Here is a 15,669-nt window from a genome sequence, read left to right on the forward strand (position 1 = left end):
TCTGATTAGATATAGATTTAACACTAATGGATTTATAGCCAGCTTATTGTAAATAAATTGTAAAATTCTTAATTTTCGTGGTTGATTTATTTTCATTGATTACGTGACTACTGATTCAAGCAAGTTTTAAGCAGATTTATTGAGCTATGATTATTTACGAAATCAAGTGTTGAAGAAATACGATAAAAAAAAAGACGCGAAAACCGTCCCACGAAAATGTAGGGCTTTACAGCATAAGGGACTTGTAGTGTCCCGGTTATAAGTTGTGGTGCTATAAAATGGTAAATGATAATGTTGCTGTTGAGAAAACAGTATCTCCCTTCGCTGTTACGTCTGTTTGTTAGGTCGGTTTTGGAAAACGTGATGGCACATGGTGAAATATGGACCTAGACCCGTTTTTAGGATCCATTGTCATAATCAAGAATACAATTCAATAATACATATTGCCGAAGAAATTTTAAGTTTTGAACTTTTTTTTATTGTTCAGGGTTTAAAAATGTTAGGCCGTATCATTACATTTTGCTAGGTACACAAAAAAGTTCTTTTTGGTGTAAAACTGATGTAGTTATCGCGAAAACTATAGATAATACCATATTGGTGTTTTAAAAACTTTAAATGTCGTTCTTTGCACTATTCAGAAGAATATTAAAGAATTCGTTTTTATCGATTTTAGTAACTATAGTTAAATTTGGGTCTCTCTTGAGAACTTTGTTCCAGTCTACCACCATTTGTCCGTATGTAAATTTTCCGCCAAGTTCTACTGTTGCGTACACACGTTTCGTTTCCATGACAACATGTGAAGGGTCCACCATACATGCTGCTAAAAACTCGTCAGCTGGCGAATAGTTCCATCCCTGCTTGATAGAAAAGGCGACAGGTTTATCTTCAATAGCCTTCAGGAATTGATTTCGCTTCCCAGGGAAACTCCGTAGTTGGTGATACTGATCCTGAAATGAAGAAAAACAATCTGTATATACACTGTACTTGGTATACAATACGCAAAATTTCTAAGATAAATCCCCAGTCCTACAGCACCCCAGGTAGACAATATAGAAATTCTATTATCTCTACCAGTCTGACAGTACATTTAATAATATCGTGGTCAACAGAGAGAAATCCCCAGGCCTACAGGAAGGATATAGGATGAAAGTTAGATATATATCGATGAACCCTGTTACTCTCAAGATGTATCACCTGTTACTGTTACTGAACGGTTTGAAATCGTCTTCACTGTTTTAATAGTTTCAATTCGCCACATTGGTACAAGGTGTTCTGGTAAGTAATGTCACGCTCTCGAATAAGACAATGGCACACTTCTGAGTATCAAATACGTCCAATTTCAGATCGGACAAGAAATTAGAATATTTCCCTATGAGATCAATACCACGGCCATTAAACTTTCCCATAACTTACAAAAACCCGCATCCCTGGAAACTCTATGTAATAATGTTTTTTCTTGCAACAAGGCGACCAACAACCCAACTAAGGAACACCATCATCCGCAGTATACACCTCTCGAAAAGGTAGGTCTAAATCCAACAACAATCTTAATAACGATGTTAGAAATTCATCCTCTTCCATGTCAAAAGTAATACAAACATAGTTATTGACACAGAAAGTTAAATGTTCATCCCTGTTGTCTAGGAAACCGAGCATCATGATTATGACCTGTTTATAGCTAACCCAACTGATTTAGCAGAGTATCGAAGTGGGTATCCCTGTGAAAATTCTTATATACATATTTTTCCATTATCTGTACCCTATATCAGGACTTGTGTAGAATATTATACACAGAATAAGCCTGGTACAATGGTGCTTTCGATGTAAATACACTCTGTAATGGTAACTCTTAATATTTCTTTAGATGATCATTTAAAACTTAATTTGCCACAGCCGTAAAAATGTTTTGAAGTAGGTCGGGAAGATTTTGATTCTCTCTCTCTCTCTCTCTCTCCCCCCCCCCCCCCTCTCTCTCTCTCTCTCTCTCTCTCTCATATATACATACATAATATATAGACAAAATAAATACATAATATATTTTTACTTTCTACCTGACCAACGATAATTGACAAACATACCCAGGTGGGTCCGTTTTCCTCACAAACTTCCCAGCCAACTAGTGTGGTGGGACATCCCACTTGTTCCAGAGCTATGTAAGCTGCCTCTGGGTCAGCGTGAAAGTTGAATTCTGCACTCACTGTTATGTTACCTTTTCCTTTCAATCAAAGAAAAATTGTTTTACAAAAATACGAATTTGTTATTTCAGGATATTCACCAGGAACAATATATCAACAATTCAGTAAAATTGAGGAACACTGTCAAAACAAAAGGTTTGGTTACCATAGTATTTAGTGTGGAAATTAAAGGTTTGGTTACCATAGAATTTAGTGTGGAAATTAAAGGTTTGGTTACCATAGTATTTAGTGTGGAAATTAAAGGTTTGGTTACCATAGTATTTAGTGTGGAAATTAAAGGTTTGGTTACCATAGAATTTAGAGTGAAAATTAAAGGTTAGGTTACCATAGAATTTAGTGTGGAAATTAAAGGTTTGGTTACCATAGTATTTAGTGTGGAAATTAAAGGTTTGGTTACCATAGTATTTCGTGTGGAAATTAAAGGTTAGGTTACCATAGTATTTCGTGTGGAAATTAAAGGTTAGGTTACCATAGAATTTAGCGTGGAAATTAAAGGTTAGGTTACCATAGTATTTAGTGTGGAAATTAAAGGTTTGGTTACCATAGAATTTATTGTGGAAAGTAAAGGTTTGGTTACCATAGTATTTCGTGTGGAAATTAAAGGTTTGGTTACCATAGTATTTAGTGTGGAAATTAAAGGTTTGGTTACCATAGTATTTCGTGTGGAAATTAAAGGTTTGGTTACCATAGTATTTAGTGTGGAAATTAAAGGTTTGGTTACCATAGTATTTAGTGTGGAAATTAAAGGTTAGGTTACCATAGAATTTAGCGTGGAAATTATAGGTTAGGTTACCATAGAATTTATTGTGGAAAATTTAGAGTGGAAATTAAAGGTTAGGTTACCATAGTATTTAGTGTGGAAATTAAAAGTTTGGTTACCATAGTATTTAGTGTGGAAATTAAAGGTTAGGTTACCACAGTATTTTAGCGTCCAAATAAAAAAGTTACCATAGTATTTAGAAGTTCCAAACGTATTAATGAGGAATGAAAATGTAAGAGCAATTACATAACAAAAGTTCAGGTTACCATAATAGTTGCCTCCCATAATAAAACAGTCTCTCAATCGGCTACCGAAGTCTGGGTCCACTTTCAGGGCTGTCGCAAGGTTGGTAAGTGGACCAATACACATAAGAGTTATCTCCCCTGTAATAAAAAAAAAGACGTGAGTATATTTCTATGATAATTCATGTTTGGTGTTCTTAAATATGTTCGAAAGTGTTTTATCAACCCTGTAAGAAGAGAAAGATTCTTCTATAAATAGAAAGCAATGCACTTTGTTTTAACCTGGCAACAGATGCCGACTCGGAAGGTAACGTGAAGCTAGGAAACCGTGCAGCGGGCAGAATCGGAACCATTATGATAGATTTTTTAAAATCATTTTAAAAACAATACCTTTTTATAATCAAACTTTCGAAAGAAACGTTCCTTGGGTTCTTAACGAGCAGAGAATGTATTCTATTTAAACCGAATTCTTCATTTCAAAACGGTAAACCTTCATTTGTTTTTGTTTTAATTTACCTTTACAGTTTCCATACGTCAGGGACATCAATTTTATATATAACGTTAACATCTTGTTTCAATGTATCCTCAACATTCTGTAAGAAATGAGTCGAGTAACACGAAGTACAGATTGAAACACAATATGTGGAATTATCCAACGTTTTCTATTTCCGGTGGAATGTCTGTAGACTTGTTAACTAAGAAACGATCGATGGGGGGAACCTTAGCTGTTGCAGATTAAAACGCTATACGTGTAGTGCCAATTTACCTGGAAGTTCCTTCGTTAGCCGGATCATCGCGTCCGTCGCTGTTTCTGTCTGTAGGACACTAACATCTGGTTCCTGTATTGATGGACAATCTCCCAAGCCGTCGTCTCCTTGGTAAGAATTTTTTATTGCTTTTTCGCCAAGAATGGAGAAAGGACCTCCGGAAAAAACTGGGACCTGATCACAACAGTAACAATGTTAAATCATCTTTAATAGTCTAAGAAACATTGAGTAGAATTTTACCTTATTTATCTTCTTTTATCCTTCTAGGTATCTATACAAATAATGAGATTTTCTCAATGCTTGGCATTGTTGACGTCACGTCAGTGAATTGTTGATGTGACGTCATACCATTGTACCAACAGCAGAAGAATTCCTCAGGTTATGCCGAACAGATTCTGTTACCTTTATGTGTTTGATATAAATTTATTTCTGTGACTGGACAAAGCCCGGTGTTGACAATACAAACTCTCATTCGAGAGTTCCCAGTCCACGTAATAGACTCTTGTTTTGTTAATTTTCTCACTGAAATCAACAGTAACAAATTGTAAGTATTGTTGTTTAACATATTCATCGACTCACCATAAACGCCCCATGAAATGTGCGTCTAAGTTGATGACGTTATCAGTTTGTGACATGGCTACACTGCATAAACCGATGAAGCTATTACGGAAAGCATCGCAGCACGTGCCATGCGTCTTTCCCTACCCCGTGTGAGATATCCCATCCCTAGCAACCACGGGGGTCACCATGTGAAATATGTGAGGTAAGAAAATATTATCCATCTAAAGGTTTGGATATGAGTGTCAAAGAGAGAAAAAAAACTTATAATTGATGTTAAACGTGTGACAAAGTAAACGTTAACATCGCTTTTACTTACATTCAGTCTGTTAGCTGCTCGGAGAATTTTCAGAACATTGCGTGCAACCTGCTCCACGCCGCTGTTGCCCCTGACGCACGTGATACCAATGACGTCATACACGTTCGAGTCCAACATGATGAAGATTGCTTGTGCATCGTCTATACCGCCATCGGTATCTATGACCAGCTTTTTCTTTTGTGTAGCCATTTTCGTTTACTAGGCGTGTCTGTGAACCGCAACGAATGAATGTGGGTCATATATACTGAACAAAATAAGTTAAGGATCATAAACTTGAAACAGTGCAGTTTTACATACAAATAATAATATGATTATATTTTAAATTTTAATGACAGAACATTCATTTTAGTCTTTAATTACACAAAACAAATTCATTTGTGGTAATTGCTACCAAGAGCAGATAACCCTGAGTAACAGCACCCTTGAAATCAAAGTGTAAGAGGAAGTAGAGCAAGTTAATCATGTAGACAAGGAAAACTCATCAAACTGCAATTGGCAGTTTAATAGGCAGTATGACCTCCGTTGACATCAATAACTGCCCTGCAACGTCTGCACATGCTCCTTATTAGTCGTCGGTGGCTGATCTGTGGGATGCGCTGCCATTCCTCTTGCAGAGCAATCATAAGCTGTTGGCGGTTCTGTGGCGGATTAGGTCGAGCTGAAACCCGGCGTTGCAAGGTGTCCCAAGCATGCTCGATAGGGTTCAGATCAGGAGAACGACTTGGCCAGTTCATGCGAACGATTGCTTCACGTTGAAGATAGTCGTTGACCACACGAGCACGGTGAGGACGAGCATTATCATCCATCAAAATAAAATCATGGCCAACAACTCCTGCAATGGGCCTTACTATAGGGTGTAGAATCTCGTCCCTGTATCGAACAGCTGTTAAAGATCCATTGTCTATGATGTAGAGGTCTGTATGGAAGTCAACACTGATCCCTGCCCAAACCATCACTGACCCACCACCAAAGCGATCATGCTGGACAACACAGCAGTCTGCATAGCGCTCTCCTTGGGTTCTCCATACCCTCCTCCTACCGTCATGGAAGTCAACACAAAACCTAGACTCATCTGTGAACATAACATTTCTCCAATGACGTAATTGCCAATTCAAATGATGAGTGGCCCATTGATGTCTGGATTGTCGATGACCTCTGGATAAAATTGATCGGACTGCTGGTCTTCTAGCTCGTAAATTAGAGGCATGGAGTCTGTTTCTGATTGTCTGGGATGAAATCCTTAGATTTGTAGCACGCTGAAACTGAAGATTCAAGACAGGAGCACTCAAAAACCGCTGACGTCGTGCCGTGATGCAAATGAATCTGTCCTGTCGGGCTGTCGTACAGCGTGGTCGTCCAGATCTGGGGCGTTGACGGACGTTATTTGTCTGTTGATAGCGATTCCATAGCCTACTAATCACGCTCTGAGAAACATGAAGCTGTGCCGCCACATTTCGTTGAGTTTGACCAGCTTGAAGGAGCCCTCTAGCTCGCGCGGCTTCCATATCATTTAAATGTCTTCGCATGATTAGTTTTTCAAGTTTTCGTTACAAATTGATTAAATGTTTCCAAATTCAACTTTTTTTAGCTTAGAAGTAACAGAATCAAAACCTGCAAGATTCCTCTGTAGTAATAGACCAGTCAGTTTTTCACACCACCATAGTTAACTAGAGGGGAACGGCAAGACCTTCAGATGCACGTGCTTTCACCTTTGACATGACTTTAGGTACATATTGGAGAAACTACGAGTGCAATTACCGGCAATACATGATTTGAATTTTTAAAGATATTATGGTCACAATTTATGATCCTTAACTTATTTTGTCCAGTATATATAGTGGGTAATATTATGCTGGTGCATTAGTCAGAAACTCCGTAGTAATAGGGGTAGTAGTTACTTCAAAGTGTTTGAATCGGACTGATAAAAAAGTATGTGTCCAACAGCCGGACATGTTTACCGTTACATGTGAAGATGATTCTTATCTACACCTGAAAAATAATGATTAGATAAGTATTTAAATAATAATCCGAGTTTTTATGTTAATGACCGTGGCGACTTAACAAAACCTGCTCTGAATACATCACGAGTAAATTAGATAATTTGACCACACGCGGACATTGTACAAGTTTACTTGCCGCAAGATACGTTATTTAATGTCCAGTTCATATGTCGTCTGGTTCCTTCATCAACAAAGCTTCTTAACCATCATGCTCAAAAAGATGAACTCTCTAACCATAAATTCAATATCGATTATCTACTACTCTTTGTCGCTCTCATACTTAACTTAATTCCTAAAAAACTCGTTCAATACGAAATCAGATTTTAGGGGAAATAACGTTTTAGTTCCAAAATCACGTTAAAACGTGGTCTGCTTCCTGGCTCGCGGTAACAAGATGGCGGCGTCGATTTAGATATAGTGAATGGGCAACAAATGTTTGTTGATCAAAGGTATTTTCAGTTCATAGAACTTATAAATCTGTTACATAACCTTTACGCACGGTATTCATGGCACGTGTATCAATGACAAGAGTAAGAAATCACAAAATGAAGGCATAATTCAGACAGAAGTGGCGAAGCGTTAAAAGCCTGGAAAAGACGACCGGTTACGACTAAAGAATTGAAGCTTAGCTGGAACATACATACACACAAAACATGTACCAAAAATCGTTTCCTGGCACACATTTTTAAGTATTTTTATCTTTATAAAATGTTACATCCCGATCAATGCATTCCAGTAACACACATTTATATATACATGTAAATACGTATTACACATTAACTTGTAACAATAATAATGGAATATTTCATCTGTGCAGACTTCTTGACATAAATGCATTGTTTCAGTTTAGTGTAAATATTCTTTGTATTCACTAGGCATTCATTACAAAATACTTAATCCAGAAAAAAATATCTGTCCGATATAAAAATTAAGATCTTAAATCTCTTTTGTTGTGTGCTTTTTATCTCTTTTATGTGTTTTTTTGTTTTGTTTTGTTTTCTTTGTTTTTTGTTTGTTTGTTGTTTTTGTTTTGTAACTTTGATAAAGTAAATACATGTAAAATTATTCCTGTCATTTTACGTGCGATATAAAGACACATACTGTTTTTTTTTTAATTTTATGTTGTGGTTGGTTATCAACTATGGAGCCGCTTTTTAGGGCTTGAAGTAAACCACATACTGGCCTTATGGGTTATCGTAGTTATCAACTTGGTATGTATTCTTTCTTCTCTGTTCTAGTTGTATATGTCATTCAAATTTTAAATTTATGATATCTTAATGCATACAAGTTCTTTATCAATTACTCATGATCTGTGATTTATTTATTTATTTTGTAATGTGACCTACGACTGCTGAGTATTTTACCCGAATAAATATTGCCAATTCTCATGCATAATACAATCCAAGTACACGCCAAATTCACCCGTACATGTAGCTGGATTCTGAGAGGTGTGAAGTTTTGGGACACTGTATCCACACTCTGTACATGTATATGCATCATAAAAGGCTTCACGGTGGAATTTCCGGTTAAAAGAACAGTTTCCTGTTTTAGGAATTCCTAATATTATAGTCTTGACTAAATGATATTTATAGAAAGAAAATTAGGGAATAGAAAGCACGCCTATCTAGAACTCCAGCGATCAGACTGGAATTGAATAGGAAAAACTGATGAAACCACGACCTACATACTTGCCACGAGACGACAGCCCTGTACCTGACCTTTAATATAAACTTTGTACAACACTCGTACGGTAGGCTGTACACGTTATCAACATGTTCTATACATAAATACCGACACATGTACAGGCCAAGGTGTTTTACGGTCAGTTCCTAACTTTAAGTCTGTGTGTGACAGCATGTGTCATTATCCTTGGAACTGGAATTTATACCCAGCTCGTGTTGTAGTCTACAAATACCTGTCGAAAAGTAAGCACTCCTGTAATGTTGTTGTCTTTTACTTACCGGCTCCCTATCGTATGCAGGCAGCCATGTTTGCTGTACTGGGTATTTCCTTAGCAAAACTGGAATTTCCGTACTATTTTAGTACAACGAATGTCATTGGACAGTATCCCACATTCACCATTTTGCCATATACGATCCGTAAATCGGATCATGCTACGAAGGCATAATATATTTATACACAATCCAAATATACAAGGCTTCAACATTTAACCGAATAATGTGTGGTCTTACATTTTAGCGTATCTTTACCCAAGGGTAATGTTATGGGTGCAGATTTTGGAATTCATCATCAGTTCGACAATCTTGTTTAAATAGTACCATGCCATTCCACCGCATACCAAACACTCTATAGATATCACGACAACAAATAAAAAAAAACTCATCATTAATGAATGATACAACTAATTGTTATACCGATTTTTCTGACAAAAACTGATATTTTAAAACAATTAACAATCTAAATCTGGTTGAAATTGAGATACTAAAGCGTTTACACATTTTCTACAACAACTCATATGATCATATCCATACTTTTTTTTTCTTTTCATCATTTTCTTTATCACAAATGTCAGTCAAGCACAACAGTATCTATAGATAGGACATTTCCTAACAGGTCTAACATTATCATTAAAGTTATCCAGTTTGAGAAAAATAAGGAACGATTATTTTCACCTGACATGACAGAATTGCGTATGTATACCACCTGTCCTAACTCCTCGGCATTGTAAGGTTTCCGACTATGTACTTTGCAGATAATACCTCATGTGTTGGTCAGTTTGAAGGTCATTGTTTGGTTAAAACTACCTTGTAGACACAAGAACAAATCAAATGGACCAAACACTCGGTCAAGAAAATTAAAAAAAAGGTTGTTGTGAGTTTTGTATATAATTTCTTCATGTCTGAAAGTTATAATATGATATGTGGTAATGGGTGATAAAACAGATACTAATGAAAGTGAAGAAATACAAGAAATACCGATCACATCTCGTATTTTCTCGTTTTAATGCTGCGTATTTTTCAATTTTACACACCCGGTATAGAGAAAAAAATAGTAAAGAGGACAAGGGATGTACAAATTGTACCCTATACAACACTGACTGGAGCTTCAGTCAAACTTAATCTTGATGTTACAATGTCAAATTTCCGAGACTTTGCTGTATCATGCCGAAAGGCACGAATCCTTAAGTCTTGAAATAATTGGGATTCTTTAAGGTCGTTAGTCTCATTAGGAAAATAACATTACAGAATAAAAGTAGAAGTCGTGGCCGATTTCCGTTTTGTGGTATGTCTTTTTTCATTTTTATATCATTTATGAAAAAAAATATTCAAGGTTAAAAAATAATAATAATAATAACAAAAAAAAAACAATGAAAAAAAAACAAAGAAAAACAAAAAACAAAAGTCCGTACGAAAGGAGTAAATGATTTTCTCTTATCTATGTTGAATACAGGGAGAGAATATTAACACTACTCAAGACTTTTCTTGCAATTCTGCAGGTACTGATTCATTTCTATTACAGTGTTGTCCTGAGGACATTTTTACCCAATCGTCGTCGATTTGTCAAGCGTTGCTTAATCAAATATTAATTCCCTCTTCGTCTACTTTAGTGTCGATTTTTAACAATGAATATGTAAACATTTTAAATTAAACTCTGATTTTATGTTCTTCGGATTATTTTGTAAATTATTGTATTCACGTCCTGCCAAGTAGTCACCTGTATGGAAAAACAAACTACGACGGCTGTTGTTTTACACATTAAATAAGTAATTTTAATTAAATCAGCTGGTCGTGGGACGAACCCATTACAAGCAGTGCAATCGAGAGTTACTTCCCTTTAAACAGTCAATGAAAACCTAATCGTCTGACGAAGATCGAGAGAGTGCGCTGTCAACGGTAATATTATCATAAATGTTGGAAGAGAATGAATTAATCAATAATGAATGAACACTGGACTTGTTTATCCAAGGCAAACCAGATGGAGGTTTGCAGTTCTAGTGTTACAAACGTGTATTTCTAGTTCCGTAAGATACCAACCTCTAAATCTTAACTCAATATCCAAAACCTTTTCTATAAAGAACAATCGTCTGAGTGAAATGGAACGAATACAAACCAGGGAGTGTTTCCACATAATGAAGTTAATTGGATAAAATAGAACATTTGGTCCTTAAAGCGACTATAATGTTAAAAACACTACGAGAAAACGATATAAAACGTTCTATTTTCCAATAGAATGTTACAAAACTAAGACTTTCTGTTAATTACTAAAATTAAAAGTGACTGCAATCATTCTTTTTTTCATCTTTGATTTTTTATCGATATCTAAAATATAAAGAATGTAAACAGTGCGCATGCGTATAAGCCTAAAAAGAAGCAATATGGCGGACGCAAATACGAAAAGGCGATGAGGACCTAAAAGTTAGCTTACAGAAAGTGACAGAAAGTGTAAGAGGAAGGAGACAGACCAGAAAAGAGGACAGACAAGAATTTATTTTAGACAAGAGATCGTTAGATGGCGAAATATGAAGGAGGATCTGCGAAGCTGTTGCTTGACTGATTAGCGTAACGTCAGCCCTATAATTAAAACGTATCCGTCTGTCATTGATTATAATCCAATATCCAGTGTTTGACGCGTGAATATATTATGAACAGCACTACTAAAAGTGTTATCTGATAAATGCTGAATGAAATTAGTTGTGTTATTCGCTTAAATTTACTATCGACAACGTGTGTTTGTTGTTAACTGCAAGTTGGGACCAAATTGGGGGTATTCGTTCTAAGAGTAAAAATATGACGGTACTGGTGTTACTGTGAGAATAACAACCGTGGTGATAAACATAACATTCATAATAAAAACATAGACACATCTTGAATGGTAAACAATATATATTAATGTGTACAGACAAAGTATCGATTACTGTGCATTTCTGCACAATGAGTTTTTTTTTTCTTTTCCTATTGTAATTACCCCCTTTGGGACCCCACTAGTATAGCGCCCGCGATTAACATAGATAATTCTCGCACGACAAGCCAAAACAAACCGAATTACTAAGATTGATTGTTAAAATTATATATCATGTCACTATAGAATCATTTACGGCAACCAACAAAAGACATGTGTGTTTGTTTACACTTTCAATCCACGTGACAAGCCATGTGACCCACTCGGTTTTCTTCTTCTTCTTAATAAACCGAGCGTGAACGTGATTTGTATGTATCTGTACTCTTGTCACGATCACTATATCTCTAGGTGTCAGGCGGAGGAGGACGAACAAGTGTCTGTTCTCATGTCACGATCTCTATATCACTGGGTGTCAGGCGGAGGAGGACGAACATGTATCTGTGATCCTGTTACGGTCTCTATATCACTGGGTGTCAGGCGGAGGAGGACGAACATGTATCTGTCCTCATGTCACGATCTCTATATCACTGGGTGTCAGGCGGAGGAGGAAGAACATGTATCTGTCCTCATGTCACGATCTCTATATCACTGGGTGTCAGGCGGAGGAGGACGAACATGAATCTGTCCTCATGTCACGATCTCTATATCACTGGGTGTCAGGCGGAGAAGGACGAACATGTGTCTGTCTTCATGTCACGATCTCTATATCACTGGGTGTCAGGCGGAGGAGGAAGAACATGTGTCTGTTCTCATGTCACGATCTCTATATCACTAGGTGTCAGGCGGAGAAGGAAGAACATGTGTCTGTCCTCATGTCACGATCTCTATATCACTGGGTGTCAGGCGGAGAAGGACGAACATGTGTCTGTCCTCATGTCACGATCTCTATATCACTGGGTGTCAGGCGGAGAAGGAAGAACATGTGTCTGTCCCCATGTCACGATCTCTATATCACTGGGTGTCAGGCGGAGGAGGAAGAACATGTATCTGTCCTCATGTCACGATCTCTATATCACTAGGTGTCAGGCGGAGGAGGAAGAACACGTGTCTGTCCTCATGTCACGATCTCTGTATCTCTGGGTGTCAGGCGGAGGAGGACGAACATGAATCTGTCCTCATGTCACGATCTCTATATCACTAGGTGTCAGGCGGAGAAGGACGAACATGTGTCTGTCCTCATGTCACGATCTCTATATCACTGGGTGTCAGGCGGAGGAGGAAGAACATGTGTCTGTCCTCATGTCACGATCTCTATATCACTGGGTGTCAGGCGGAGGAGGAAGAACATGTGTCTGTCCTCATGTCACGATCTCTATATCACTGGGTGTCAGGCGGAGGAGGAAGAACATGTATCTGTGATCCTGTTACGGTCTCTGTATCACTGGGTGTCAGGCGGAGGAGGACGAACATGAATCTGTCCTCATGTCACGATCTCTATATCACTGGGTGTCAGGCGGAGGAGGACGAACATGAATCTGTCCTCATGTCACGATCTCTATATCACTGGGTGTCAGGCGGAGGAGGAAGAACATGTGTCTGTTCTCATGTCACGATCTCTATATCACTAGGTGTCAGGCGGAGAAGGAAGAACATGTGTCTGTCCTCATGTCACGATCTCTATATCACTGGGTGTCAGGCGGAGAAGGACGAACATGTGTCTGTCCTCATGTCACGATCTCTATATCACTGGGTGTCAGGCGGAGGAGGAAGAACATGTATCTGTCCTCATGTTACGATCTCTATATCACTAGGTGTCAGGCGGAGGAGGAAGAACACGTGTCTGTCCTCATGTCACGATCTCTGTATCTCTGGGTGTCAGGCGGAGGAGGACGAACATGAATCTGTCCTCATGTCACGATCTCTATATCACTAGGTGTCAGGCGGAGAAGGACGAACATGTGTCTGTCCTCATGTCACGATCTCTATATCACTGGGTGTCAGGCGGAGGAGGAAGAACATGTGTCTGTCCTCATGTCACGATCTCTGTATCTCTGGGTGTCAGGCGGAGGAGGACGAACATGAATCTGTCCTCATGTCACGATCTCTATATCACTGGGTGTCAGGCGGAGGAGGACGAACATGAATCTGTCCTCATGTCACGATCTCTATATCACTGGGTGTCAGGCGGAGGAGGAAGAACATGTGTCTGTTCTCATGTCACGATCTCTATATCACTAGGTGTCAGGCGGAGAAGGAAGAACATGTGTCTGTCCTCATGTCACGATCTCTATATCACTGGGTGTCAGGCGGAGAAGGACGAACATGTGTCTGTCCTCATGTCACGATCTCTGTATCTCTGGGTGTCAGGCGGAGGAGGACGAACATGAATCTGTCCTCATATCCCGATCTCTATATCACTGGGTGTCAGGCGGAGGAGGACGAACATGAATCTGTCCTCATGTCACGATCTCTATATCACTAGGTGTCAGGCGGAGAAGGAAGAACATGTGTCTGTCCTCATGTCACGATTTCTATATCACTGGGTGTCAGGCGGAGGAGGAAGAACATGTGTCTGTCCTCATGTCACGATCTCTATATCACTGGGTGTCAGGCGGAGGAGGAAGAACATGTGTCTGTCCTCTATATCACTGAGTGTCAGGCGGAGGAGGACGAACATCTCTATATTACTGGGTGTCAGGCGGAGGAGGAAGAACATGTGTCTGTCCTCATGTCACAATCTCTATATTACTGGGTGTCAGGCGGAGGAGGAAGAACATGTATCTGTCCTCATGTTACGATCTCTATATCACTAGGTGTCAGGCGGAGGAGGAAGAACACGTATCTGTCCTCATGTCACGATCTCTATATCACTAGGTGTCAGGCGGAGGAGGAAGAACACGTGTCTGTCCTCATGTCACGATCTCTGTATCTCTGGGTGTCAGGCGGAGGAGGACGAACATGAATCTGTCCTCATGTCACGATCTCTATATCACTAGGTGTCAGGCGGAGAAGGACGAACATGTGTCTGTCCTCATGTCACGATCTCTATATCACTGGGTGTCAGGCGGAGGAGGAAGAACATGTGTCTGCCCTCATGTCACGATCTCTATATCACTAGGTGTCAGGCGGAGAAGGACGAACATGTGTCTGTCCTCATGTCACGATCTCTATATCACTAGGTGTCAGGCGGAGAAGGACGAACATGTGTCTGTCCTCATGTCACGATCTCTATATCACTAGGTGTCAGGCGGAGAAGGACGAACATGTGTCTGTCCTCATGTCACGATCTCTATATCACTGGGTGTCAGGCGGAGAAGGAAGAACATGTGTCTGTCCTTATGTCACAAAACTAATGTTCTTATTTTTTTTTTCTTTATCATTTTCAATTCGATATATGTTTCAACAGATACTTAAATGTATTTCAGGACATGATGTTTAAATCCAAGAAGTACGAAATTAATTAAATATGCCAATGGACTAGTAAGTTCAGTGAAATAGCAAAATCAGTTTGGAAACATTATCTTTTGTTATTTCTCGCCTTTCATATTCTCAGTAGCATTGAAGTCCGACTCCAAATGAGTGTTCCGAAAAACATTTCATATTCAGAAAAAAATGCTTCGAGTTTCTCCGAGTTACTTCCCTTGGACTGTAAATATACTGTAAACCAGGTCAGTTCAGAAACGTAGTTTCGTTGCAGACATGATGTTTATATCCCCTACATTGTTTGTTGCTTTCCCGGTTTTCCCTTGTATTTGTACGTTATTTAGTAGACGCAATTTTTAATGATTTAGTGCGAGTATCGCAATTACTGTGATAGGTGTCGAAAGCCTGGAGACGACAACGTTTGTTTCAGAATTCTCTATGTCATCATCATGACTTCAATTGGGATATGGTTTACTTCCGAAGTATGAGATCTACAGTTTCTTTAAGATTTTCGTAGGTACACCCTCCACACGCTTTATTGACTTTCTAACTGTTCCCACTTTGAGAACACGGCATTATTTTGATTTGCCCATAGGCTAGCGACA

The 15,669-nt window shown here is 38.7% G+C and overlaps 1 protein-coding gene across 1 annotated transcript; it reads right to left on the reverse strand.

Annotated features, from left to right (window-relative positions):
• Window positions 1-455: 455 nt before the first annotated feature.
• On the reverse strand, window positions 456-8,838 carry LOC132549906 (nucleoside hydrolase-like). Its single transcript, XM_060213885.1, has 6 exons — window positions 8,803-8,838; window positions 4,842-5,049; window positions 3,964-4,138; window positions 3,222-3,338; window positions 2,079-2,215; window positions 456-947 (listed from the first exon to the last, which is right to left on the reverse strand). Exons 2-6 carry the CDS (start codon window positions 5,028-5,030, stop codon window positions 612-614), a joined length of 954 nt encoding a protein of 317 aa, XP_060069868.1. The 5' UTR covers window positions 5,031-5,049; window positions 8,803-8,838; the 3' UTR covers window positions 456-611.
• Window positions 8,839-15,669: the final 6,831 nt, after the last annotated feature.

Source organism: Ylistrum balloti, unplaced genomic scaffold, assembly GCF_031769215.1.
Source record: "Ylistrum balloti isolate Yb309-2 unplaced genomic scaffold, AGI_CSIRO_Ybal_v1 Utg369622, whole genome shotgun sequence".
Taxonomy (NCBI): domain Eukaryota; kingdom Metazoa; phylum Mollusca; class Bivalvia; order Pectinida; family Pectinidae; genus Ylistrum; species Ylistrum balloti.

Coding starts and splice junctions, on each gene's coding strand:
- LOC132549906 (XM_060213885.1), bottom strand. CDS start 5,030: ATGGCTACACAAAAGAAAAAGCTGGTCATAGATACCGATGGCGGTATA. Junction 2,216..3,221: donor TATGGGAGGCAACTATTATG/GTAACCTGAACT, acceptor TTTGATTGAAAG/GAAAAGGTAACATAACAGTG. Junction 948..2,078: donor AGGAAAACGGACCCACCTGG/GTATGTTTGTCA, acceptor TCTTCATTTCAG/GATCAGTATCACCAACTACG.